The sequence below is a fragment of the Hippocampus comes genome, unplaced genomic scaffold (genome assembly GCF_001891065.2).
Source record: "Hippocampus comes isolate QL1 unplaced genomic scaffold, H_comes_QL1_v1.1 scaffold100, whole genome shotgun sequence".
In the NCBI taxonomy this organism is placed as follows: Eukaryota; Metazoa; Chordata; class Actinopteri; order Syngnathiformes; family Syngnathidae; genus Hippocampus; species Hippocampus comes.
In genome coordinates, this window is record NW_017805282.1 from 656,412 (window position 1) to 681,484 (window position 25,073).

Sequence of the window (25,073 nt, forward strand, 5' to 3'; positions counted from 1 at the left end):
GTCAAGGCCGGGGGGCCAAATCTGGCCCGCCGCATCATTTTATGTGGGCCGCAAAAGCAAAGCAAACATGGCAACTTCCATGATGCTTGCTAAAATATGTACCAAAATTTCAAATTTTTGAATGTAATAAATAAGAGAGACATTGTAAACATTTTCTTGCTGCCAAACACCTCATTACAGTAACTTAAACAATTGTTGAATAAACTGTTATTCTTGACATCTTCATATGATTTCAGTCATAATGGTAAAAAAAAGGGAAATGGTAACTAAAATGTGGCTGGCGGCGAAAATGGCTTTGACACCCTTGGCCTAAACCCTATTCAGAGCAAATATGAAGTCGATCTGGCTATCCCCCTGAGACTTTGGTGTCAATCAACCTACTCGGTGCACCGCTAAGTGTGTGTTCTTCAAAAAGGGGAATCTGCGTATGAGGCCGACGTGTGTGTTCCCATCTCAGGTGTCCAGTGCCAGGCTGTGACGGGCAAGGTCACGTGACAGGCAAGTATGCCTCCCACCGCAGTGCATCAGGCTGCCCCCTAGCGGCCAAACGGCAGAAGGACAGCTACGTGAACGGCACCCAGTTGGCCTGGAAGTCGGGCAAGACAGACGGCATGACGTGTCCCACGCCGGGCTGCGACGGCTCGGGCCACGTCAGCGGAAGCTTCCTGACCCACCGGAGGTGAGCCATCCCCGGTGTGTGGAGCGTTTGCATCCCGTCACCGCGGCAACCGGCGGAAATGATGCCTGTGTTTTGCTCCAGTCTCTCCGGTTGTCCCCGGGCCTCCTCGGCCATGAAGAAGGCCAGGATGAGCGGCGCGGAGATGCTGACAATCAAGCAGAGAGCCAGCAAAGGTGACAGTCCAGCGGCAAAAAGCAAATGCCAGCAAAAAATGAACAGGATTGTGGTGCTTGTTTGCTTTTCTTGTTCAGGCATCGAAAACGACGAGGAAATCAAACAGCTGGATGAAGAAATCAAAGATATCAACGAGTCCAACAATCAAGTGGAGTCGGATATGATTAAGCTGAGGACGCAAGTAAGACGTGTTTCACTTCAGTGTTATTCACTGAACGCTTTAAGGGCAAAAGTATTGGGACGAAAATGTGCATTTGTCAACTGACCAATCGAATGACAGATTGATTGGTTGACTGATTGAGAGCTCTGTTCTGTGACATTTCAGATTGCGTGGATAATTAACAGCGAGATGAAAATCACTGCATGTCAATATATTCAGAATGTACTTGGAATTATTTGCACTGAAAACGTTGGAAAAGTCCCTATCGGTAGCTTCTTAACCCTTTCAGGGACAGCGGTTACGACAGTGGACAGGTTGTCATGTTACAGGTTATCATTATTGGTGCATGAAAGGGTTAAGGCAGCAATCTTGTGGCGAGGCCCACTTGAGATGAAATTGTGTCCCTGCGCTAGATCACCACGATGGAGACCAGCCTGAGGTCCATGGAGGAGGAGAACAAAGCGATGGAGCAACAGAACGATTCGCTGCTGCACGAGCTGGCCAACCTCAGCCATTCGCTCATCAACAGCCTGGCCAACATCCAGCTGCCGCACATGGTATCCACGCCAACCCGACCAATCCCCGTCTCCTGTGCGTGCGTGCGTGTGTGCCTTCATCCTGTGCTGCGTTGCCCAACACCTTCATTTCGGGAGTTTGAAAGTTCCTTCACTGCGTCAGCCATCTCGTCACATTTAGCTGTGCGTTCTGATGTGTTACGGACGACGGGGACTAATTGGATCATCTGATTGCACAAATTAAATGAAATTGCGCCTGTAAACCATCCCCCCGGCTTAAACTGGCGGCCGTGGTTTGTTGACGCAGTGGCGTCTGTCGGGCGTGTTACTCGATTTCTCCCCCTGTAGAGGGCGCAGCCATCCATTTTCCGATTCGCTTTATCCTCACAAGGGTCGCGGGGGGTTGCTGGAGCTTATCCCAACTGTTATCGGGCAGTGGGCGGGGGACACCCTGAACCGGTTGCCAGCCAATCGCAGGGCACACAGAGACGAACAACCATCCGTACTCACACTCACACATAGGGACAATTTAGAGTAGGGGTGCCCAATACGTCGATTGCGATCGACCGGTAGCTTGCGGACTGGTCCCAAGTCAATCGCGAGGGGTGTTGAGGGGAGAAAAAAAAACAAACATTTTTGTGTCTGTGTGTTTCTGTTTCATTCATCTTACGGACCGTTATGGCTCATCAGGGCATGCGTGTGTAAGTGCATGCGTATGCAGTAATGGGTCGATCGCGGGAAGTTGGTTGATCGAAAAGTAGATCTTTGATCAAAAAAGGTGGGCACCCCTGATTGAGAGTGTTCCATTAACCTGCCATGCATGTTTTTTCTTGTTAACCATGTGGGAAGCTGCGTTTCCCAACCTTCTCAGTCTGGGTTCAGTGATGGCAACATTTCTGCTCTCCCGCCAGGAGCCGATGAACGAGCAGAACTTTGACACGTACGTGAGCACTCTGACGGACATGTACACCCACCAGGACCAGTACCAGAGTCCGGAGAACAAGGCGCTGCTGGAGAACATCCGACAGGCCGTGCAGGGCATCCACGTGTAGCCCCGCCCACAACAACACAAGCAAGCAAACAAACAAAGCAGGTTATTTTTTTTTTTTTTAATTTATAGGTTTATTTTGCTGCTGCCGTCACGTTCACGCTGTCACCACTTTTTATTTATGTATTTATTTATTTTTAATCGCCTCGCTTGTTTTGGATCCAACATCCGACTTTTGTACATTTTCATACGACCTGATATAATGTGACATACAGCTGCAAATGTATTTATCTATTGATTGAATGATTGATTGATTCGTAGATGGTCAACGTGAAGCGCAATCAAAGCAAGAGGGGGAGAGTTCAAACACCATCACACGGAAATATCCAAGTGAACTAGTGTAGGAGACAATCTGCCACTGGTTGATTGATCTATTGATCGATTGATTGGTTCTTGAGCCGCCTGGACGAGCTGGTAGGACAGCAATATTGGCATGATTTATTCAGATGCAATCTATATTAATAAAAAAAAAAGTTTAGGTATATGCAATTTCCTATGAATTCAACAACCATTGATCACTGATGTTTTTACCAGTTTTGTATCCACTTTTACTACAAACACACAGCGCCGCCTTTTTTCTTTTACTCCATCTTTTGATGTGTTGCGTATGCGTGTCGATGGGGGACGTGGGAGCTGGAGGCAGCTGGCTGGACTTACAGGGTCTCTCTCTCTCACACACACACACACACACACACACACACACACACACACACACACACACACACACACACACATCGTTGTACATTTGCACTCATCGTCCACTCAGCAGACTTTTTCTTGACATGCATGCACTTTATTGGGGCCCGTCTGAACACGCCAAGCAAAAAAAAAAGAAAAAAGAAGAAAAAAAAACAGTGCTGACTTGTCCATCCAAAAGCGGACGTCGGATTGATATGTGCTAGTGGAATTGGCTGGTGGTCGGAATTATTCACGCAGTCCCTACGCGAGCGAACGACTACAGTGGTGTCTTGAGATGCAAGTTTGATTTGTTCCTGGACCACACTCAGTACTCGAAACACCCATCCATCCATTTTCTGATCCGCTTATCCTCACAAAGGTCGCGGGGCGTGCTGGGGCCTATTCCAGCCATCTTCAGGCAGTAGGTGGGGGACACCCTGAACCGGTTGCCAGCCAATCGCAGGGCACACAGACGAACAACCATCCGCACTCACACTCGCATCTAGGGACAATTTTGAGTGTTCAATCAGCTTGCTATGCATGTTATTGGAATGTGGGAGAAAACCGGATTACCCGGAGAAAACCCACACAGGCCGGGAGGGGGAAAACATGCAAACTCCACACATGAAGGTCAGAGCCAGGATCGAATCCTGCACCTCTGCACTGTGAGGCCGACGCAGTAACCAGTCATCCACTGGGCCAACTCGAAACAATCCAACTCAAATCTTTTTTTTTGTCATTAAAACGAATACCATGAATCTCTTCCATACTCCTCCTCCAAAAACAACAAAGATTGTTGTCATGTGAATTTTCAACAAGACAATAGCAGTCCATAACATTGTACTTTGGAAAATTTCCGTACAGTATTGACACGAGTAAATACAATTGAGAACATTTAAACACTTTTTGACACGCTGCATCTATTAAATGCCGCTCCTTCTGCTGTGTCCGAATTGGCCACATGGGGGCACTCTCAGACCAATGGATATACAGTGAAACTCCTCTACAACAGTGGCGATTGCTCTCGGACTTCAAGGGAAGCTCGGCTTCCCCTAAAACGTCAAAGAATAAGTGATCAAACATATGAATGTAAATTTCATTGTGTGTACATGTCATTGACTAAATATGCGCTACAACGTGCTCAACTTTTGTTCCGAATCAGCTTCTTCTTACTGGTTACGACGCGACTCCCTTCTCATTCATTACCGCAGCTACGCTGTGCTTTAAACGGTGGACGCCGAGCGTCCGCAGAGCGTCTATTGCCCGGACGCTGAGCATCTCGAGAGTTCATGATAGGTTGTCCCAAAGCGTTGAACGGAGACGAGTCATTGGATACAAGCTGGTTTTTGTCCCGCCCACGAACGCTTTGGCGTCTCTGGGACTGGATGGCAGGCTTTTCTGCATCAGATTGGATGATCTGTCTGAGCCTGTGTGCCAGTTTGATTGACATCGAAATGAGCCAATCACCGACCTTTTAGTGTTTTTTCAATTCGCATTCTGTTCTGAGTTGAGCTGGAGACTTCTCCTAATCATCTTAGCGACACTCTTTGTTGTAAACAACTGGTGACAAATTAATCTTTTATTATGGTGGGTTTTATTGTAGTTCTTGTAGTTGTAGGACACTTATTAAGTCCCTGTAAAAGACGCCTTGTTGGTAACTCTCAACTGTATCTAATCGGATGCTCGGTAAGACAATGGCAGAGCAGCTATGAGTATGTTGCGTTCAGGAAACTGGCAGCTGTGACCGAAATAAACAACGTTCACTATGTAAACCAGTGTGGTGGTTGCTGTTGCCGTTTCCGAACGAAGCAGTAAAGGTCTCTTTTGGATTAGACTTCATTGTAGTGAATGTCTTCGCGAGGCAGGAGCAGAGAAAATGATTTCGTATAACGCAACAGGGTTTTTTTTTTTCGTCGTATGGGGGGCAGGAGAATGGGAATGGTGTTAATGCATGAAGATTTTTTCACATTAGGGGGTATTTTCGCCCATGTAGGTTTCGTTCTAGAGGAGTTTCACTGTAGTGCTCAGTGAGACTTCTCAGCTCATCAGTGTGGTGCTGAATTAGTCATTCTATGCAGATGATAAAGAATCTGACTGTGTGTTATTTTGTCTTTCTACATGTCTTGCTCCACAGTTTAGGCATTTATTGCTGAATGCTGGCTCGTACCTCAAAAAAATGCAAAAGTCGGTCCACTTGTATCTCAAGGCATCGCTGTACTGTATTTCAAATGAAATTAAGCGTTCAAAGACAGCAAATGTACTTTTTTTATATAACAACCACCACCTCGTTTTTCATACACTTTTGACTGTATTTTGCATTGTTATGTCATTTTGCAAGGAATCCCGAGGATTTCAGAGAATATTGTTAAGATTATTTTAACGTGTGTAAAAGATGAAATCTTGTTTCTTCAGTGGTGGAAAAGGAAAACTACGAAGTTGCGGCTCCTGTGTCAATCTTCAGCGGGAGTGTGTGATTTTGTGTTATGACCTACTAGGGATTGAAAAGCTATTTGACCAATATTTTCATATCCAGCTTCAGGTCCATGCACTAGTATGCTCTTTGTTCTCTCTAGTAAGTCAAGTCAAAACACTAGTAGAGCACTTGTGGCTGACTAATATTTTCTCCATTACGAGTGCCACCATTGGCTTACTCGTATCCAATTTAACCTTAGCAAGTAAACTACTTGGCCCAAGTAGTGGGCATGCACCAGTAGCCTCCTGGACTCTATGAGTAACACCAAAATGCCCACTCGCGGTTTTGCATCACAGTAACATATAGTTGGTCTAGTAATCCAAAACGATCCCCCTCGCGTGCAGAGATGTCACACAGGCATTTTACTAGCACACTGAGTTGTCTTACTTGTGAAGAGAAAGAGCATACGAGTACATGGACCCTAAGCCGGATGTCACAGAGATGGAAGAAACGCTCAAGCGGTTTTTCAAACTAGTGGCTGTCTGATAATCAGCCTTGAAGAGGACACCAAGCAGCAAACTGACAACAAAAAAACAAAAAAAGACGGATTTTGTTGTCCAGGCTTGAGCGAGTGAGGTCACGTGACGGTGCGGCCTTCAGCTTCCCACTGACGAGCTGCAGCATGTGTTGACTCATTCAAGTTCTTCAAGACCGGGAGATGAAAGCACAATTCAAAGACAGATGCCAGACTAGATGTTCATCACATGTACAGTACAAACTATCGACCATGAAGAAATGCATATTATAAATATTTGTGTAATGCTGATTTTCTTTGCGGGAGTGCATTCAAAATATTTTTTTAATTGAATGCAATGCTCCTGTTTTGTTGTTGTATTATTGTCACTTGGAGGATTTGGTGACTTTTTATGCACATGGCATGAGCTCCTTTGATCTTTTCTGCTGCGTGTCGAGCTCATGAGTTCATACATGCTATGTTCATTTCAAGGTTTTTTTTTTTTTTTTTTAATCATGATGGTGTTTGGCATCTTTTGCTCTTCGGAATAAATCTTGTGTTGCAATTTTGATTGTCACCTCTTAGTTGAAAAGGTGGTTCACACAAATCACATTCAATTAGATCGTTTATTTCACAAGAATAACTTGGGTTATAATTTCAAATTTGATATCAATGCATATTTATGTGTTAGACTTTTGTGTGACTGAAAAAGAAGCCGAGAGCCAAATGTTTAAATACTGAAAGCATCTTGAAATATTTTTTAAAAACATCGAAATAGAATAAATACTTACATATATAATTCATGACACATTTAATTAATATTTCATAAATCAATTATTCTTTTATTTTTGGCCTCTTTGGACTTCAATAAGTACTGTATGAAAACATGATGACAGATGAACACATTCAAAGGAATAATTAAATGTTTAATGAATTATGGGAAAGAAAACTACAATTTGCAATAATTAAATGTTCAAATAGATGTAGAAATAATTACATACATATTGAAATCATTGTTTTAAACTCCTTTAACGTTTTCATGATTGCGTATTAAATTTATTTCGTTATTGGTACTCCTTACCTGTAGAGAGCGCTAAAATAAATAGAAGAAAAATGTCCCTGCTTCTACTTCCGTGTCAACGACACGCCTCTTCCGATTGAAGAAAAGAGCGTGGAAAGGCTAACGACTCAAAGGGAGGTTTTATTTTACACTCCGGCGGACCTCGGCCGCTTTCGGGGCGCTCAGTATGGTCAAGTGTGTTGTTTCCGGATGTCCGAACCGCCTGCTCAACGGTCACCGGGGCGTGTTGAGCCGACCTCCGAAGAGATTCTTCCCGTTCCCCAAAGACCTGGCGCGGGTCAAGGTATAGCCACACACGCGTGACCACCACCCAAACAAACACACCCCAAATACTTTGCCATTGTAGTCACATTCACGTTTCTTCTCCCTTTACTCCCTCTGCGATGCTCACGTGAGCATGTCGCCTCTTCGCCTTGGATTTGTTTTTGTTAGCATGTTTGCTAAAGGTGGTCGATCGTTTGCAACTTTTTTGAGATCGTAACAGTCAACAAGGTTGCACAAGCTTGCAATCTTGTATAAATTGGCTGAAAGCGATACTCAAGTAAAAGTACAAGTACCTGAATTGAAAATATTTTTGCTGGAAAATGTGTTTTTTTTTCTCTTTGATCCGTTTGATGCTCATCTTCATATTCACAACATAGAAGTCTACTGCAAACGCGTGAGCCCATTTCCCAGACATTGAGAAAGTTAAGTGAGTCTCATGCAAAGGCGCTATTTTCAAATGACTTCGCACAGGTCTCATTGCAAGATGGAAACGTTTTTGAATGCAGCTGTCAATAGCAGGGATGATATTTTTCCGCTTTTTGGCGGAATTCCGCTTTTTTTCCAGTCAAAATGGACATTTTAAATTGTTTCAAATCCGTAAAAAAAATCTGGGGGGCGGAGGGTGGGGGGGTCCGGACTTGTCTTCGCCAGATTCGGGGCTCGTAATGTTTACAAGTAACGTTTGCAAGCATCCATTTTGAATCCCGTTTTTTATCGCGAAGCGTTAGTTTGTCGTTACTTCCTATATGGGCTAAAAACCACTGTCTTACTTGTTGTAATTGGTCGCTATATCGGTAAATGCAAATCACAACCAATCCGTGTTCGCCTTCCTAAACCCCTTTCTCGCGAATGCCGAGTGTTATCGTGACGAAGTTAAAGTGCGTCAGAAAAACACGTTTCGATGGGACTGGTTGGGTAGAAAGCTGACGGTGTCCCCAGTCGGAAACAGTCAAGAGGAACCATTGTGCTTGTGTCGTATTTCGTGAAAAAGCTCGATGTCGCCGGTAAAGCTCTGTGTACAGTGTGTGACGATGTCATTCTGTACGGATCGAGAGGATGGAAAGCTTTACAGAGTCACGCAACCTCGGTGAAACACCGAAAACAGACATTTCTTCTGAAAAGTAACTACTCGATCTCAGGCGCTTTTCGACAGCCTGGAGCATGTGTAAAAACGAGGAGTTGGCTAAAAAGAGAATGGAAAAAGACAGAGAGGACCAGTAAGCTTTTAGCGCTTGCTAAAAAGCTTAAAATGAAGAGAAAATAAAGTATTCTACCTCGTGAAACTGTATATTGTTGTATTTACTGTAAATAGACTTTATATAATAAAATACATTCATAACCCATATATAGTAAACAGTGTGGGACTTCACTATCACTGTATGAGGTAAGAATCAACAGCTTTTTATCACATTTACACAACACTTTATGAATACAAGTAATGAACAAATCATAAATATGGCAGGGAATGTGTTTCCTTGTTTAGTTTTGATTTTGAGCAGCAAATTTGAAGTTACACGTTGGTGCTCACCAGGAATGCATAAGCAAAATTGCACAAATTTCACTTCAAAGAATAGTGAACAATCTTGGGATTTTTTTCTGTTAAAGTTTCAACTTTAACAAAAGTTTTCCACTTTTGTAAGTGGCCCCGCCCCGCGTGCCGCCCCGTCTCGGCCACGCCCCTTTCCTTTCCGCTTTTTTCATCATGAGCCACTCTCATCCCTGCAATAGACAATAGATTCACGTTGCTAAACACAACAAAACATCGCCTCACAACCAGCTGGTTGGACTTTCAATAAATCTAATCAAATTTCGCGTTAGATAATTTGCCGTAGTGAGGCAGGGAGGGATATGTAAGATTTACTTCTATTATTTTTCAAACACAGATGCTTGTCTTTTGATATAACTTAATTCATTCCTCATCATTATACAGCTTCAAATATGCAGACATTGTGGCAAGCTGTCACAGGCCATGGGAAATGATGTGGCAGGCCGGATGTGGCCCACGGGCCTGGTGTTTGACACCAGTGTGTTCAAGCCTTACTCAAAATGATGATGATGGTGTTTAGGTATGGCTGGCTGCGTTGCGAGAGACGGACAACCAGGAAGCGGCAGAGCAGCAGTTGATCTGCGAGGAGCACTTCCTGCCGGAGGACATTACGGACAGCGGCGTCAACAGCGACGCCATTCCCATCATGCCCCCGTACCTGGACGGACCTCTCGGGGGCATCAGCCCCTGGGGGGCCGAGTCATCGGAGGAGGATGACCAGTGGGGCACCGTCGGTGCTGGTGAGGATGAAGAGGAGGAGGAGGAAGAAGATATGGAGGAAGATGGAAGTGGCGCTCCTGTGGGACCTCCTTCTCCACAACCTATTCAGCAGGTTGAACTACCAATTAGGCATTGTTTCACGACCTTCACTGATCGTACGTTCGAAAAACATCACAGCAAGCGCACCACTAAACAAAGAACGCACAAAAAAAAAAAGGGTTGCGTCGGACCTTTGAAAAACCCTGTAAATCTTCTCCATTTCAAATTGACACACCGCAGTCATTGGTGTTAACAAGCCTGCCAGCTTTAAATGAGGGCCAACATCCTTTGTGAGAAGCTTGTTGAAGTAATGCCAAAAAATAGTTGGCCCAAGTCATGCGCTTGCAGGGAGTTAGTTAGCCAATGGCAATTACCGTATTGGCCCTAATATAAGACGGTGTTTTTTTGCATTGAAATAAGACTAAAAAAGTGGGGGTCGTCTTATATTCGGGGTCTAGACATTATACCCATTCACGACGGTAGATGGCGCCAGATATCATTGAAGCGAATGCTGAACTTGACTCCCCAGGCCAAAGTGAACCCCTGTTACGAAGAATAAAAATAAAAATAGCAGTAGCACGAAGAAGACAATAAAAAATAGCAGTAAGAAGGAAAAGAGAAGAAAATAATAGAAGAGATAACAGAAAATGGAGAAACGTAGTGACAAACTGGAGAAAAGTGAGTCGAAGATTGGCCATGTTAACCGGCAGCTGAGGAGAAGTTATGATGTCATTTACATTTCAAAAACCAGAAGCCATTCATTTACGAATGTGATTGCACTTTAGTTTACATATTTAAATGTTCAGATATTAAGATTTGAATGAGGCAAAATAAAATGCTTTTTCTCTCAAATATATTCTTATAATAAATTGTTTCAAATGTACTGTACTTATTTTCTGTATAAAAATTAATTTGCTGTTCAAAAAGTCTTTTTTCAAACTTGAGTCTTGAAAAAGAGGGGGTCGTCTTATATTCAGGCCAATACGGTATTTGAATGTCTTTGAAAAGATTGATGTATCCCAACAATGGCTCTTCACAGGCAGAAAAATCAAATGCTCTTTCACTCAATGACAGAAGGTACATAATGAACCCGTAGATCCACTTTTTGTGACTCCTTTTGCTAAATGATGACCCGTGAGATATTTTTTTTTTCCCCCGGTGTGAAATATGTGCTTTGCCTTATAAAGGTTGAGAAACGCTGACATGCATGTACATTTCTGACGTGGCAGATAGTCAAGAAAAGTTGTCCCAAAAAAAATCCTTCGCTCATTCTGCCATTTAGAAAATAGAAATAATTTTAGTGATCGTAATTGAACCAGAACCGAAAAAAAAGTTGAGTCTTATTTCATGTGGGCCACTGGATATTTGGACTTCATCAACCCTTCGTGCTTTCAGGTTCCGAGTGAAACTCAGCACGTTCCTCCAAAGGTGACGACATCAAGGTAAGCGTCTACTTTTTCACAACTCTTATGACATTCTTCGGGCCGTTGCATCACTCAAACCTCTTGCGCAACTTTTTGGGGCATTTGTCCCTTATTCTGATTTAAAATTCAAATTGTTGTCGTTATCTGCAGTGTGGATCTTCAATCTCAAAAGGATCTTCAGACAAAGACGCCATGCAGAAACGGTGCGTGTGTCCAAAAGTTTGTCCAGTGACCTGCAGGCCGCTCTGCCCGTGCCCGCTTTCGATCATCGCCGGGAGACACCACGTCCAAAAATATTGCCTCTATTCGCCACGTTCCCACTGTGCACTAATTATGTAAACATGACTGTGGGCATCATTGGACTGTATTGCTCACAACATACCAAAACGCAACACCTCCAACTTATTTTTAATGCTTGCTTAGATTCGATTCAAATGTCTTTTAATTCCTCCTCAACGCAGTTTTTTTTTTTTAATTCATCTCTCTCTCTCTCTCGCTCTCTCAATGCTTTCCTCTAGCCGTCCCATTTCCAGACGTGTCACTGGCATTGCTGACCCGGCGTCTCCTGGAGCTCCTGCTGGTGTCTCCGGACAGTTGGCTGGACATCCACCAGGCGGCCAGCAGGCTGCAGACCCGCAAGTGTCACGTCTACGACATTGTCGCCATGCTGGAGGGCATCAGTGTCGTCCAAAGGAGATCCCGGGGGGTCAAGTGGATGTGAGTGCGTGTGTGTGCCCATCAGCATGTCAAGCCTTTTCACTCATTCAGTACCAGCCAATTCTAGACCAAGTCTGAAAAGACTTTTAAAAACGTCTTTGGGAGTGAATGAGTGAACATTTTTACACTGTGCTGTTTATCTGGCTCATCTAGAATTAGGTATAAGTTTTGAAATTCTTGTGCGATGATTCGAATAACGACTCTCATCCAAAATGCAATTGTTCTTGCCCATCTAGAGGCCAGTGTCCAATTTCCCACTTTCTCTGGAAGACTGAGGAGAGGTTCCGGAAGGAACTGGAGAACCTGAAACTGGAGGAGAGCACGCTGGACATCCTCATCAAAAACTGCGCACAGCAACTCTTCGACATGACGGACAATGAAGAAAACGCAACATATCCTTTGCACCTCAACCGGGGGAATCGTCGCCCTGCTTCTCGTTCGTTTGTATGATCGCGCAAACAATAGGAGGTCCAAAATGAAAGTCCGCCAGTGTGGTGTCGTGTTTGTCTTAACTTGCGTGGGCACGGTGGCCTACATCACGCACGAGGACGTCAGCCAGGTGGACGCCTTTCAGGAGCAAACAGTCATCGTTGTCAAAGCGCCGGAGGAAACCAAGCTGGAAGTCCCGACGCCCACACAGGTAAACGTTCTCAAGAATTTCTTGAAGAATCGCAGATCTGGCAAGATTGATTTTCGGTACATGCGCCAGGAAGGGCTCATTTTATGAGCTTCCTTTTTTTTGAACATTTAAAACATGAATTTAGTAAGGTGATGTTGACAAAAGGGAGACTTTAACCAAGACGACACACTTATTTTTTCGCTTTTTTTTTTTCTGAAATCAATCTGAAATTTTGTTTCAAGATCATATGGTTCCACCCCATCCAAGATTTGACATTATTTTTGTGCGCGTGTGTGTGCGTGCGTGCTGAGCAGGACAACATCAAGGTCCACCTGAAAGGCGGCAATGGTCCCATCATGGTGATGACTTGCGATCTGGGCACAGGGGACGTGCCAGTTAAGGAGGAGATGAGCGGCTGCTTCATGACGCTGGAGGAGAGTCGCATACAGATACAAACTTTGCACACGCGTAAGACCGTCTAGTAGAAGAGGAATCTTTGGGCATTCCAGCTGGTCCAGAATGCCGCTGCTTGCCTCTTGACTGGTACTCGTAAGAGGGAGCACATAACTCCTACTCTGGCATCCCTCCACTGGCTCCCCATACATTTTTGAGTTATTTTCAAGATCCTCTTATTTGTTTTCAAATCTCTAAATGACCTCGCGCCACCTTACCTCTCTGAGCTCATCCGCCCCTACACACCTGCCCGGCGCCTCAGGTCTGCGGACCAGACATTATTAGAAGGACCAAGAACTAAACTGAGGCTGAGAGGGGATCGAGCCTTTTCTGTTGATGGTTCCTCTCTCTGCAATGACCTCCCACTTGTCAGCGACGGGAATCGAACCGGGAATTTATTTATAAATAGCTTTACACCGCTTTTTACTTTTTAGATTTGATCATTCCCGAGGGTCGGCCCTCCCGGTAACGGGCTTAAGATGAACGGGTTGGTAGGGAGAAGCGGTCCCGCGCGAGGCGGGATGGCTTCCCCCCCCAGTTCTCCTTTTTCCGCGGACCGACCGCTGAGAGATTCGCCTAGGTTCTAACTGCCTCCAAACAATATTCGTCTTTACGAAGCCAACCCGGTCTTCACCCGTTCCGTCCCTCGTCCCCGACGAGTAACCGCTATTCTTCAGATTCGGAGAACTACGGAGCGGACGCTTCATTTTTACGGCAGCTCACTCTCATCATTTTTACGCCGTTGCTATTGGTATCACACCTAGGTCAAGGTTTAATCACCGTTGTTACGGTCATTCGGGTTTGTTTTATGTTTGGGTCGTTTTATAGGTTTGGGCATAACCTAAAGCCGGAGTAAAACACAATTATCTTTTTTGCGTCAAGGATTTTTCGTCATTCTTTCATATCGATTGAATTTTCTTAGGAGTCTCCGGTGGTAGAGCCTCCCGCCGTTCACAATTGGGTGGAGGGTGTGATGGATGGCGCTTTTAATATCATAAGAGAGGACAAGGATTTATATGTATAATCAACAGGTTTTTTAATATTCATTCTTACATGATGCAAACCAGCCAGTCGCTGAGATTTCACAACATTTATTATTGATTACATTTTATCCAGGTCATCTCAAGATAATAAAAACAATTTAGGTATATAATAGGCAAAAGGGTTAAAGAATAGAAAAAAGGGATAATTGAAAGAGATATAAGATAAAAATAAAGAATATGACAAGGAGTAAATGATAAAATAATAATTATGATAAAATCGAATAAATGTGGTTATGATACTATTTTGCTTTGTCTATCGTCAGTGCGCCTTTCGCAGATTGATCAGGTCCCGAAACGCTCCCGAGGTTCACCTTGCCTAATTTTTAGAGGTTGCAATTTGTTTTTAGTCTTAGTCGATAAAATTATCTTTATCAGTTAGATTTTTATATTGCAAAGTTTTGGGAGAAAGCTATTTATCTTGCGGGTCATGCCTTCTTACCAATCTGTGACGGCTTCGGTCGAGCTCGTTCTTGTAAGGAATCTCACACAACTCCACAAAAATAGATCTCCCGTTTTTGCAGAAAAAATGCACTGCTTCGGATAAAATCTCCGTAAGAATCCAATACTGGGGTCATCTTGGTCTATCCAATCTGTTGATGTGAAAATCAGTAAAAAGGGTAGTTCCGCCCTATCAGCGAAACTAAGGGATTTTTTAAAGAAGCTAAAAACGGAAGAAAAAGGAGAACCAGGCAGAGGAACATTCGGCAAGCCTCCTCGCTGCCCATCTCCAAAACCCGCCTCAAAACTCACTTGTATTCTTTGGCATTTGACTCAGCATGACTTCGATTTGTTCTTGGTTTTGCTGTTCGGTGCTTTCTACCGTCTTTATTACCGATTTGCTTTACTGTTTGTTGTATATGTTAAATTGCTCCATGTACAGCACTTTGTATGCAGCGATGGCTGAAAGTGCTCATAAATACAGTTGAGTTGAGATTCTGGATATTCAAGGATGAACGCGCCAAATTTGTTACTTTTGTAAACAAACATTCACCTCTAAAGATTGAAAAAAGGCTCTGAGAGCGACACTGGTGGTTTTACTTTCACGGTTTGTGTTGTGGAACTTTACTGTGACAGTAAACGCTGACGGTTCGTTTAGGAACGTGTTATCACGTCTTAGGAAATGTCAACTGTCAACCACAAGGAGGCGCTGGTTGTCCTTACAGACACGCTGGAAATCTGAACCAAAGCTACCACGTGGGCAAATGTTTTTGTCAAGCATCAAGGGAGACTTCATGTGGTTCATCATCATCAGACTAGCATGCGCTTCACAAAGCGCTCTCTTTGAAACGTACACTTTGTTCTGTATTATATTTGATTGGTTTCATTTTTTCATAAAGCTGTAAATAATAAAGAAATCACTGAATAAAATATGACTTTTTGTAATTTGTCTTACGTGTCACTAAGTAATAACGTTACACTATGAGGTTGCCCTGCCCTGTCGCTTTTAATTTTTTACCATATGCGGTTTAAGGTATGGTACTACTGTTCTATTTTACGAGGTACTTTAAGCAGGCTTTGATCATTTGCTTTGGTGACCTTTTAGAGCTTGTTTTATTTGTCACGCTTCGAGTGGTTTTTAAATATTCATAATTATTGTAAACGAAAAGCCAAATTTCGCGCTTATAAAAAATACGCGAAAGAAGAAAAATTCACATTCTCAAAATAAGCCATTTATTTCCGGGTGAATACAAATTCTCGCGATAACCTGATGACGAGATCCAATCTTCTCTCGCGACAATTTCCCTTGCCTCTGCTGTGCATTAATACAATTCTCGCGATGTTCCGGTCTCTTCCTTGGCCGTCTTTGACTGAGGTTAGTCGTGACGATATGGCCGGATGGTCTTTATTCTTCGTAATGTGGCCAAATAAGCTTGATCCGACATGTCTTTGTAGCGTAAACTTTTTTTTACATATGTGATGGCTTAGATTGACTACTATGTGATGGCGGATGGCAGTTTTAAACGACGCAACAAAGCGTGGTGGAGTAGCTCGAGTGAATGCTAGTTGCAATGGGGCTCGGAGCAGGCCGTGCGTGTGTTCAATTTAAACAGCTATTTTTAAGTCCGTACCGCGGATAAAGGACAGTACTTCTAATTCAGCGAGTCGCGTTTTGGTGTGAAGAAAATGCTAGTTAATAATCCTGGTCATGGCAACAGTGTGTGCTTCGGGGTGGCTGTTTGCTTGCCAAGGCAGTATCATAGCTAATTGGCTAACTGTCTTATTTTCTAATGTAGTGTGTATATTGTGCAATTTTCCAAGACTTATCCATAAAATAGCTTAGCCAAGTACATACAGTACCTTAGGCTTTGCTTACCAGTCTGTTTGTAGTCGTAACTAGCTCGATGTGCTGTCTTGCGTTGAAGTCTAAATTAAACGTGATTTATTTGTTTGCAGAGACAACGGCCATGTTCAGCACGAGTGCAAAAATTGTGAAGCCAAATGGCGAAAAGCCAGACGAGTTTGAGTCGGGGATATCCCAGGTAAGTGGTAGGTATGTGTGTAAAATTTCTAAGCCTGTGATGCACATGAGACCAACGTAAACGAGACATATTTGAAACTGGTGAAAATGCACCAGCGTGAGGCAAAAGTGATCAGGGTTTTTTTAGGTGTGACCTTTTTGTTGAATTGCTTTGTAACTTTGCAAACTTTAAGCCTGTTTTCAAAAGCCGTGTATCTTTGGGAAGCTTGCAAAATACAATGTGTTGGTTGAAATAAACTTAAGTTAAAGTAATTGTATAGTAAGCCCGTTTTACGTTATTATGGTCAAGCATGAAACCAAGTTTGCACATGGCAGTCAGGTGATGTCGGGTTTAATTTTACACTTAAATATGATTTAATTAAAACAAATTGATTTTAGAATGAGTGAACATACAACCGGTTATCGGTTTATTGGATATCAGATTTGGCAGAGGCGAAGAAAATAATATAATGATGTGATTACGGATTTTGAAAAACAGCTCGCTCACCTTGAAGTTGTTAAAGGGGTTTGCCAACCTATAAATGTGGGTCGTTTCTGACTATTATAGCACATGCACTTGCTCTCAAATTTTCAAGTTGTTTGAAATTAGAAAATTGTTCTTTCATCAGTCGCGGTAAATTGAAATCCCTAAATGCAGTGAACCTTGTGAAACAGTCGTTCCGGTGCCACCCAAAATGCCCCCAAAAGTGTGTGGCAAGACTCCACAATTTTAAGTTCAGCCCAAAAAAATAATAAATTTCATTCATGTACCTTTGCTAACTTATAAGATTATTTTTATTGGATTTATTGCAGTCTTTTTACATTGGCCTGGACGGTAGCGTCAAATGTCTTGTCGTGTCATGATTTTTATTTATTTTTTTTGTGCCTTGTGTCCCCCAAAGGCTCTGCTCGAGCTGGAGATGAACTCCGATCTCAACGGTAGCGTCAAATGTCTTGGCGTGTCATGATTTTTATTATTTTTTTGTGCCTTGTGTCCCCCGAAGGCTCTGCTCGAGCTGGAGATGAACTCCGATCTCAAGGCTCAGCTGAGAGAACTCAACATCACTGCAGCAAAGGTGACCTCAACAATCATTTTCGAGCTCCACGCGGAAAACCTCATTTCAGACCGGCTGAATCCGGTTCAAGCTCTCATTCGCTTCAGCTGACCAATCAGTGTAGAGTGAATGCTACATCTTGAGTAAATTTAACTATTTTCTCGAGTTTGAATGTCATTTTTGCATACAAACGGCCTAAACATCGCAACAAAATAATTGTGGATTTGGGTTGTTTGCATTTTCTATAGCCCTGATGTGGACTGGCGACAAGTTTAAATGTACCGTCGCCTTGTCTGTCCAACTGTCGCGTGTCTTCTTCGTCCTTTGTGCTGCTTGAAATGAGGCGTGCTCGCCTCGAATCCGACGTGGATATCCAGCGAGTCTTTCTCCTGGCTCTGTCCTGGTGGCGTATGGGAGCGTAGCCTCGAGCTAAGACGTACATTCCCGTTCCACGACGTCGCACAAAAAAGTTCCATCCCCGACTTTGCGGTCGGCGAGGATGAACGTCCTGTATATTCCTACAACTTCCCAGAGTCCTTTGGGGCCGTGACTGGGGAGCCAAACCATGCAGTGCACATTCCCTGAATGACCGTTTGACAACGGGGTGTTCTGAATTTGTGACGCTGAAGTTGTTTCTCTCTTCTTGTCCTTCCGAACAGGAGATCGAGGTTTCCGGCAACAAGAAAGCCATCATCATCTTCGTTCCCGTTCCTCAGCTGAAGTCCTTCCAGAAGATTCAAGTGCGCCTGGTCAGGGAGTTGGAAAAGAAATTCAGCGGGAAGCACGTGGTCTTCATTGCGCAGGTTCGGAAAATTGATTGTACAATTCAGGGGGGTGGGGGGGTTCTTCCTTTTTTTTTTCTCCTTCGTCCTCACCCGACGTGGGCATCCAGCGAGCTTCTCTCCTGGCTCTGTCCTTGTGGCGTATGGGAGCGTAGCCTCGCGCCAAGACGTACATTCCCATTCCACAACGTCGCACAACAAGTTCCGTCCCCGACGTCACTGTCGGCGAGGATGAACGTCCTGCATATTCCTACAACTTCCCAGAGTCCTTTGGGGCCCTTACTGGGGAGCCAAACCATGCAGTCCACATTTGACAGAAGCTTTAGTTAGATTGTTTTGTTTTAATGACAGTAAAGTAATGTTGGCATCTGAGGTGCAGTACATGAAATGAAATGCAAAAACGAGGAAGTCGGAGACACAATGAGTACATGGTAAAGTAGTTGTAACTAAAGTAAATATGAAAAATGTATTTAAATGAAGTGTCAAGACTGCAAATGTCCGTCCTAAAGAGATGTCTGTGTACCTGACCCGACTGAGTGACTGTGCTTGACTTGCAGAGGAGAATTCTGCCTAAGCCCACTAGGAAAAGCCGCATCAAGAATAAGCAGAAGCGACCCAGGAGGTGAGTGGAAAGAATTCCTTCGTGCTGCCTGACATTTTATTTTATATTTGCACGCATCGAATCCGACGTGGACATCCAGCGAGTGTCTCTCCTGGCTCTGTCCTGGTGGCGTATGGGAGCGTAGCCTCGCGCTAAGACGTACATTCCCGTTCCACGATGTCGCACAAAAAGTTGCGTCCCCGACTCTGTGGTCGGCAAGGATGAACGTCCTGTATATTCCTACAACTTCCCAGAGTCCTTTGGGGCCGTGACTGGGGAGCCAAACCATGCAGTGCACATTTTAAGCCTGAAACGTTCGCCTATTTGTCTTTCAAAAATGCGACAATTGTTGTCAACTTTCTGGCAACAGTTGATTGTTGTGACTCAAAGCTATTGAGTTTTGTATGTGCGTGTTTCTGTTTCTAATTCCAAATGGACCTGTGGCGAGAAAGCAAAGCGCCGAGTCTGTCGCTGAAATGCCTTCAGTGATTAGGGCACCGATCATTGCCGAAATCCTCCAAATAGCCACTCTCTTCATATTTTGGGCCATTCCTCTTTGTGGCTGTCCACTTCTTCCATGACAATCACGCCATGTTTTTGCGGTTCAGCTGGGGGGTGGGGGTTGACTCCAGTTCCAATATTATAAGTTGGCACTTCAAAGTCCGATACAGGGTTGGTGTTTCTCTGTTGCGCAGCATCAGTTCATGAGAATTGCTTCATTGCATCGTGTGGAGCAAAGTTGTTGACGATCCGTTTTTTTTTTTTTGGCCATGTTTTTGCGGTTCAGTTGGGGGGTGGGGGTTGACTCCAGTTTCAATATTATAAGTTAGCACTTCAAAGTCCGATACAGGGTTGCTGTTTCTCTGTTGCGCAGCATCAGTTGATGAGAATTGCTTCATTGCATCATGTGGAGCAAAGTTGTTGACGATCCATTTTTTTGTGACGGCCGACCCAATTGTTTTTGCGGGCCCCAGATCCATGAACGGAGCTATGTTTTCTGTTTATAAGAGGCGCAACTGATTTTTTTTTTTTTTTTTTTTTTTTTAACGGCATAATTTGTCCCCTTTTGAGGGTTTGGGGTACGATCATCTCTCTGAAGTGGCTGCGTGATGGGATTTCACAACGTGACTGAAACACGTTGAGTTCCCGTTGAACACTCGCCCATCACGTCTGATTATGGCCTCAAGATATTTTGTGCTAGCTTTCGTCCGGTCAGATTCTGTAGCACGTGTGCGGTTGTTGAGCAGCCGTCGCTGACATATACCTCCCAAAGGGTGGCTGGTCCGCTCTCGTGTGGTTTGTGTCACTTGGCATCCCCGCTGAAATGGTTTTGGCCATCAGGCGGCTTCAAGCATCACCGTAGCGTGCGACCTTGACCTTTATCGTTCCTCTGCTCTTCCGCTAGACCTGCGCTAGAACACGCTGCCTTCATGGAACTGCGCACAGAGCATTTAGTAATCATGGCCAACTCTTCATTATTTGTGCCTTTTGCACGACTTGCTGTTTAGTTTAAAAAGTAGCTCGATGCTGAAATTCCTAACAGGTGTTGATCCATTCATGGGCCAATACGTTTTCAATCAGAATTGATATTTCAAGTCAGTGTTGTCGTGTGGCTCACGTTTTGACCTCCCGTGGCAACAATTCAGTTTTTATTTATTTTTTACCCTGCCGTGTTAACGAGTTGGTGTGCTCTCTCCTAGTCGCACACTGACGGCGGTCCACGACGCCATCTTGGAGGACTTGGTCTTCCCCAGCGAAATCGTCGGCAAGAGAATCCGCGTCAAGCTGGACAGCAGCCGGCTCATCAAGGTCCACCTGGACAAGGCGCAACAGAACAACGTGGAACACAAAGTAGGTGCAACGCTTTGCCACGTCTCCAGTTGACCTGCTCGGATCCGACGTGGACATCCAGCGAGTGTCTCTCCTGGCTCTGTTCTGGTGGCGTATGGGAGCGTAGCCTCGCGCTAAGACGTACATTCCCATTCCACGACGTCGCACAACAAGTTCCGTCCCCGACTCTGTGGTCGGCGAGGATGAACGTTCTGCATATTCCTACAACTTCCCAGAGTCCTTTGGGGCCCTTACTGGGGAGCCAAACCATGCAGTGCACATTTGAAATCATGGAAATGCTTGTGGTACCTTAAGATTTTTCACAGTTAAGATGTTGCTTAGTCTATTTTCTCATAACTTGATATCATTAGTTAGGCATGAAACTGGTAAAGCACCATTGTCTTAATGTTGGGATGCTTATAAATGTGATCTTTGGTTTCAGGTGGAAACGTTCTCCGGCGTCTACAAGAAGCTCACAGGCAAAGAAGTGGTTTTTGAATTCCCCGAATACCAACTCTAAATGCACATGGCAAAATAAATTTGTGTTCTGTACAAATGCCTTGTGTTGTCTCTTTGCTCATCGGAAGAGATTTAGAGCCCCGGTCTTTCCATCTTTGCTATTCTGACTTGTTGGTTTCCTTCTGCCTTCTGAAAATATTTCCGTAAAGCAGTGATTCTCAACCAGTTTGCCATGAGAGATAATCAGATGTACTGCTGGAAGTTATCCAATGTCAATTAGTGATGCCCACCACAAATAGTAACAGGCAAATCAAATGTTCTTTGACTAGATGACAGAAGCTTGTACAGTAGATACACTTTTTGGTGTGTAGTTTTGCTAAGTGGTGTGCCGTGAGACTTTTTCAGGTGTGCAATATGTGCCTTGGCTCGATAAATGCAAGGTTGGGAAACACTGCTCGAAAGGGCTGCTATTGCTTTCGCATCGCATTTAATCGGCCATTTGGTATTCAGGCCACCTCAGCCAACTGTCATTGCCATCACTTGCAACGCACTGTCCTTACTTTCAAATCTTGGGTGAAATTCCTATACCTCTAATCAGTTTTGATGTTAGAGGTTGCCAGTGATACATAAATGTACGCATGTATATGCACACATTGTTTGTAGGCTTTAAAAACGTAAGTTAGTCAGCATGGTATGTCATGGTGTATATTTTCTCAAAGTTCTGGGTTTGAATCCTCCAGATGTCCACATTTAACATTTATTACTAGAAAAGGTAAATAACCAAAACCTTTTGGTATTTGGAATAAGATACTTTTTCATGTTACACTAAGGAATGTGAACTCCAAGCATCATTGAATGGCCGCCATTAAAATGAGCCTTAATGTCGTGTTTATTTCAAGATGGACGTCGCCGCCTTCGCAGCTCGGTGGCGCCCTTGATCAGGCCTTTTCGAAGTCGAGCTTTTCTTTCGGTTTTTAGAGGAGTCCGATGTATATCGTCGTCTATTTGTTTTCACATGTCCGCCATCGTCGCAACGGGATGTGAATTTTAAGCGAGACTTTTTTTTTTTTTTTTAAGAGCAAGAAGAAACTGCGAACTTTTATTTTGCCGCCTTCTCACCTGATTGGCGGAGAGCTGAGGGGCGGGGCATCGGAAATCGGAGACCGTCGCGCACGCGCTAACGCTGGAGAAGTGCACGCCTTCTCACTCGCCAGCCTCACGCTCAACTGAAATCATCTGAACTGTCACTAATTATGACTTTGCAGCCCTCGCCGAGGACCATTTCGACTTTTTAGCGTCAGACATGGAGGCCGTGAGCGCGTGGAGTCCCCAGCAAGTTGTGGAGTGGATAAAAGGTAAGAGGAGCGACCAACAAAATCATAAAGTGTGACGCGCAAATAATGCAAGAAAAAAAAAGCGCAAATCAAGCGTAAATCAAATGAACTGGTGTTTTTATTAACCGTGTTTGGATCCGAAGCTGCTGAAAAATTTCGTGGCATGAAACAATAATTCACATCCAAAATCAGAAAAAGCAAAGCTTACAGTGGCAGTCCCACAAGCGACACGCGAGCTGTTTTGTTCTCAACATGTAAACGGAGCACGAGAATTGTGTGGAAGTCAAAAATTCAAGACTAAAAATCACAATGTTCAGGATTCCAATACAAATGAATGATCAATCACCAATTAATCAATTATCAAATCCAACATCAGTTAACCGTTTTCTGGACTTGAAACAGTCCAGATTCCCAAAATTTAGGCCTGGAAACAGTAAATATTCTCTGATGGGGTTGTGGCTGACTGCAGCTCCTTGCGAGTGTTGTCATTTTTCATTTTTGCATTTGACCGCCCCATTCAGTCATCGGCTTTTGTGGCTCTCCTTGCCCGCACTCCAGGACATTGCAATCCCCTCATTACCAATGTCTCCTGTTGACGTGATCACGTGACCCGGGACGAGCTCGGCATGTCGGGACGGATCGGCTTGTTGCCGCTCGCACGACAAGCGACACGCTCGCACATCACATCCGCTCGTTATTTGAAACCAGCAGGTGACAACTTGGATTTAGAGTCATCTGTTTGCCGTCCAATCCGCTGCCACGCTCCGCCCACCTGGGGCGACATCCGCCGTCCTTTCCACTCGCGCAATTCCCACGAGAAGGATGTTATCGTAACTTCCACTGGAAGGAGTCCAAATCCTAACAGAAACTCTGCGGTTTGGACTGGCATAGGAAGGAGGAGGAGCCGCACTGGCTTGTTTGTTCAATGGGAGGAGAAACTGGAAAATACATGACCATTAGCAGAGAGAGAGCAACACAAACAACAGAAGCTAGCATGCACATATATGTTATGTATGTAGGTAGCATATATGTGCATGGATATGTCTCTGTGTATTTTGGGGTAAACTCCATCTCGTCATTTGCGGGACCCTTGTTCGCATCTTTTTCGATTTTTTTTTTCATACCAATTATAATGAGCATTTATTAGTCATAGAGTTTTGCTATTCGCAGTCCTTGATGAATAGTAGGGGGTCTACTACAGTGTATTGCACAGGGACGCGGTCTCAGCTCTGCCGTACGGCTGTTATCTTGGTCGTTTTTTTGCAGAGGAAAAAGAATATATGCCTCTGAATAGCCTTACATTAGCTTGTGTTCCTTAAATCACGATTACGCTCCGATTCGTGAGCCAGCCTGTGACACCTGACATTGTTTGCTCGCGTTCAGGGATGCCGACGTCAAGACAAACTTGTGCGATTGTTTAAAAGACAACACTGTAAATTCTCTGTGCTTCAAATGCAGTGTGACAATGAACTTTAACTGGGAGTGGCTTGAAGCCATATATATATCTATGTATATATATGTGTGTGTATGTATGTATATGTGTGTGTGTGTGTGTGTGTGTGTTGCACAGACAATTGCACTTCCTGCTTGCCAAGATGAATGCCGCCCTCGAGGAAAGAGGAGAGAGGAAATTCCTCTTGAATGTGGTTTGTTGTTGTTGTTGTTTGGTCAACGCTGCAGGAAGTCGGTCAGGACTGGTGAGCGAATGCAGGTTACGACTAACCCATGAGTGTGTGTGTCTGCGAGTGTCCGTTTCAGTTGAACGAGATGTTGTTGATCTTCACTCAATGATTAACTGGCGTGGCGAAGAGCTTCTGCTCTTTGCTCACGTGCCTGAGCGGACACTTTGTTGTTGTCTTTCTGCTCTATTAATCGTCCTGCTAAAGGAACGTGAATGAATGATGACCCTTGTAAAACCAAGTCCGAGATGTCTTTTGAAATACACGACACTGATGTTTGAAGATATTTGCTCACTGTGTGGTACTCAGTTGTAGAGTTAGAGCTTGGGATGGGCGAGGACCAATAAAAAGCTTATTTTAAGGAATCGGGTACTCGCGGAGGCAGCCAATACCAGCCACCGATACGTGCGCAAAAAGTGAAAGCGCTCAGTCCTCTCAGGGCTAAATGACACCTCTCCGTTTTTGGTTTTCCACAAAATGTTTTAGGAGCAACCAACAATGACAATCCCTTCATTTTGGTATAACTACACGATATGCATGAATTGAACTTTTTCTTCAAAACACCATCCACAAACAAAACATGTTGCCAAGTTGTCGTCGGCTTCAAGTCATCTTTCAACGGGAGCAAAGTTTGTTGTTGGCTATGATGTGCCAGTTGTTGTTCTCGGGGTCAGAGTTGCGACGGGCCCAACCACAGAAGTACCCCATCAGCACTTTGTTTGGTGGGAATGTTTCTCGCTAGCCCTCCCGCTGAGTGAATGACTGTCGGCCATTTGTTGGCGTCCAAG

At 44.2% G+C, this 25,073-nt stretch overlaps 4 protein-coding genes across 4 annotated transcripts in view; all 4 read left to right on the forward strand.

Moving 5' to 3' along the window:
* The window catches only part of myt1la (myelin transcription factor 1-like, a), a 35,704-nt gene extending 32,296 nt beyond the window's left edge, over positions 1-3,408 (forward strand). The window contains exons 21-25 of the mRNA XM_019871537.1: positions 458-679; positions 761-852; positions 931-1,034; positions 1,427-1,570; positions 2,440-3,408. Coding sequence (XP_019727096.1) covers positions 458-679; positions 761-852; positions 931-1,034; positions 1,427-1,570; positions 2,440-2,580 — 703 coding nt within the window. The 3' untranslated portion in view covers positions 2,581-3,408. The remainder of the gene's footprint in view (positions 1-457; positions 680-760; positions 853-930; positions 1,035-1,426; positions 1,571-2,439) is intronic.
* A 3,916-nt stretch (positions 3,409-7,324) lies between these two features.
* On the forward strand, positions 7,325-15,158 carry e2f6 (E2F transcription factor 6). Its single transcript, XM_019871570.1, has 9 exons — positions 7,325-7,545; positions 9,593-9,904; positions 11,227-11,273; positions 11,406-11,458; positions 11,774-11,972; positions 12,209-12,364; positions 12,498-12,612; positions 12,906-13,093; positions 15,020-15,158. The coding sequence occupies exons 1-8, from the start codon at positions 7,429-7,431 to the stop codon at positions 13,071-13,073; spliced, it is 1,167 nt and encodes a 388-aa protein (XP_019727129.1). The 5' UTR covers positions 7,325-7,428; the 3' UTR covers positions 13,074-13,093; positions 15,020-15,158.
* A 650-nt stretch (positions 15,159-15,808) lies between these two features.
* Positions 15,809-21,369, forward strand: rps7 (ribosomal protein S7). The gene is made up of 7 exons (XM_019871516.1): positions 15,809-15,900; positions 16,482-16,567; positions 17,550-17,621; positions 18,260-18,403; positions 18,940-19,004; positions 20,684-20,834; positions 21,256-21,369. Exons 2-7 carry the CDS (start codon positions 16,493-16,495, stop codon positions 21,331-21,333), a joined length of 585 nt encoding a protein of 194 aa, XP_019727075.1. The 5' UTR covers positions 15,809-15,900; positions 16,482-16,492; the 3' UTR covers positions 21,334-21,369.
* A 1,070-nt stretch (positions 21,370-22,439) lies between these two features.
* LOC109516746 (connector enhancer of kinase suppressor of ras 3-like) overlaps positions 22,440-25,073 on the forward strand; it is a 12,033-nt gene continuing 9,399 nt past the window's right edge. Inside the window, exon 1 of the mRNA XM_019871515.1 lies at positions 22,440-22,627. Coding sequence (XP_019727074.1) covers positions 22,576-22,627 — 52 coding nt within the window. The 5' untranslated portion in view covers positions 22,440-22,575. The remainder of the gene's footprint in view (positions 22,628-25,073) is intronic.

Coding starts and splice junctions, on each gene's coding strand:
- e2f6 (XM_019871570.1), top strand. CDS start 7,429: ATGGTCAAGTGTGTTGTTTCCGGATGTCCGAACCGCCTGCTCAACGGT. Junction 7,546..9,592: donor AAGACCTGGCGCGGGTCAAG/GTATAGCCACAC, acceptor GATGGTGTTTAG/GTATGGCTGGCTGCGTTGCG. Junction 11,274..11,405: donor CCAAAGGTGACGACATCAAG/GTAAGCGTCTAC, acceptor CGTTATCTGCAG/TGTGGATCTTCAATCTCAAA.
- rps7 (XM_019871516.1), top strand. CDS start 16,493: ATGTTCAGCACGAGTGCAAAAATTGTGAAGCCAAATGGCGAAAAGCCA. Junction 19,005..20,683: donor AAGCAGAAGCGACCCAGGAG/GTGAGTGGAAAG, acceptor GCTCTCTCCTAG/TCGCACACTGACGGCGGTCC. Junction 20,835..21,255: donor AGAACAACGTGGAACACAAA/GTAGGTGCAACG, acceptor CTTTGGTTTCAG/GTGGAAACGTTCTCCGGCGT.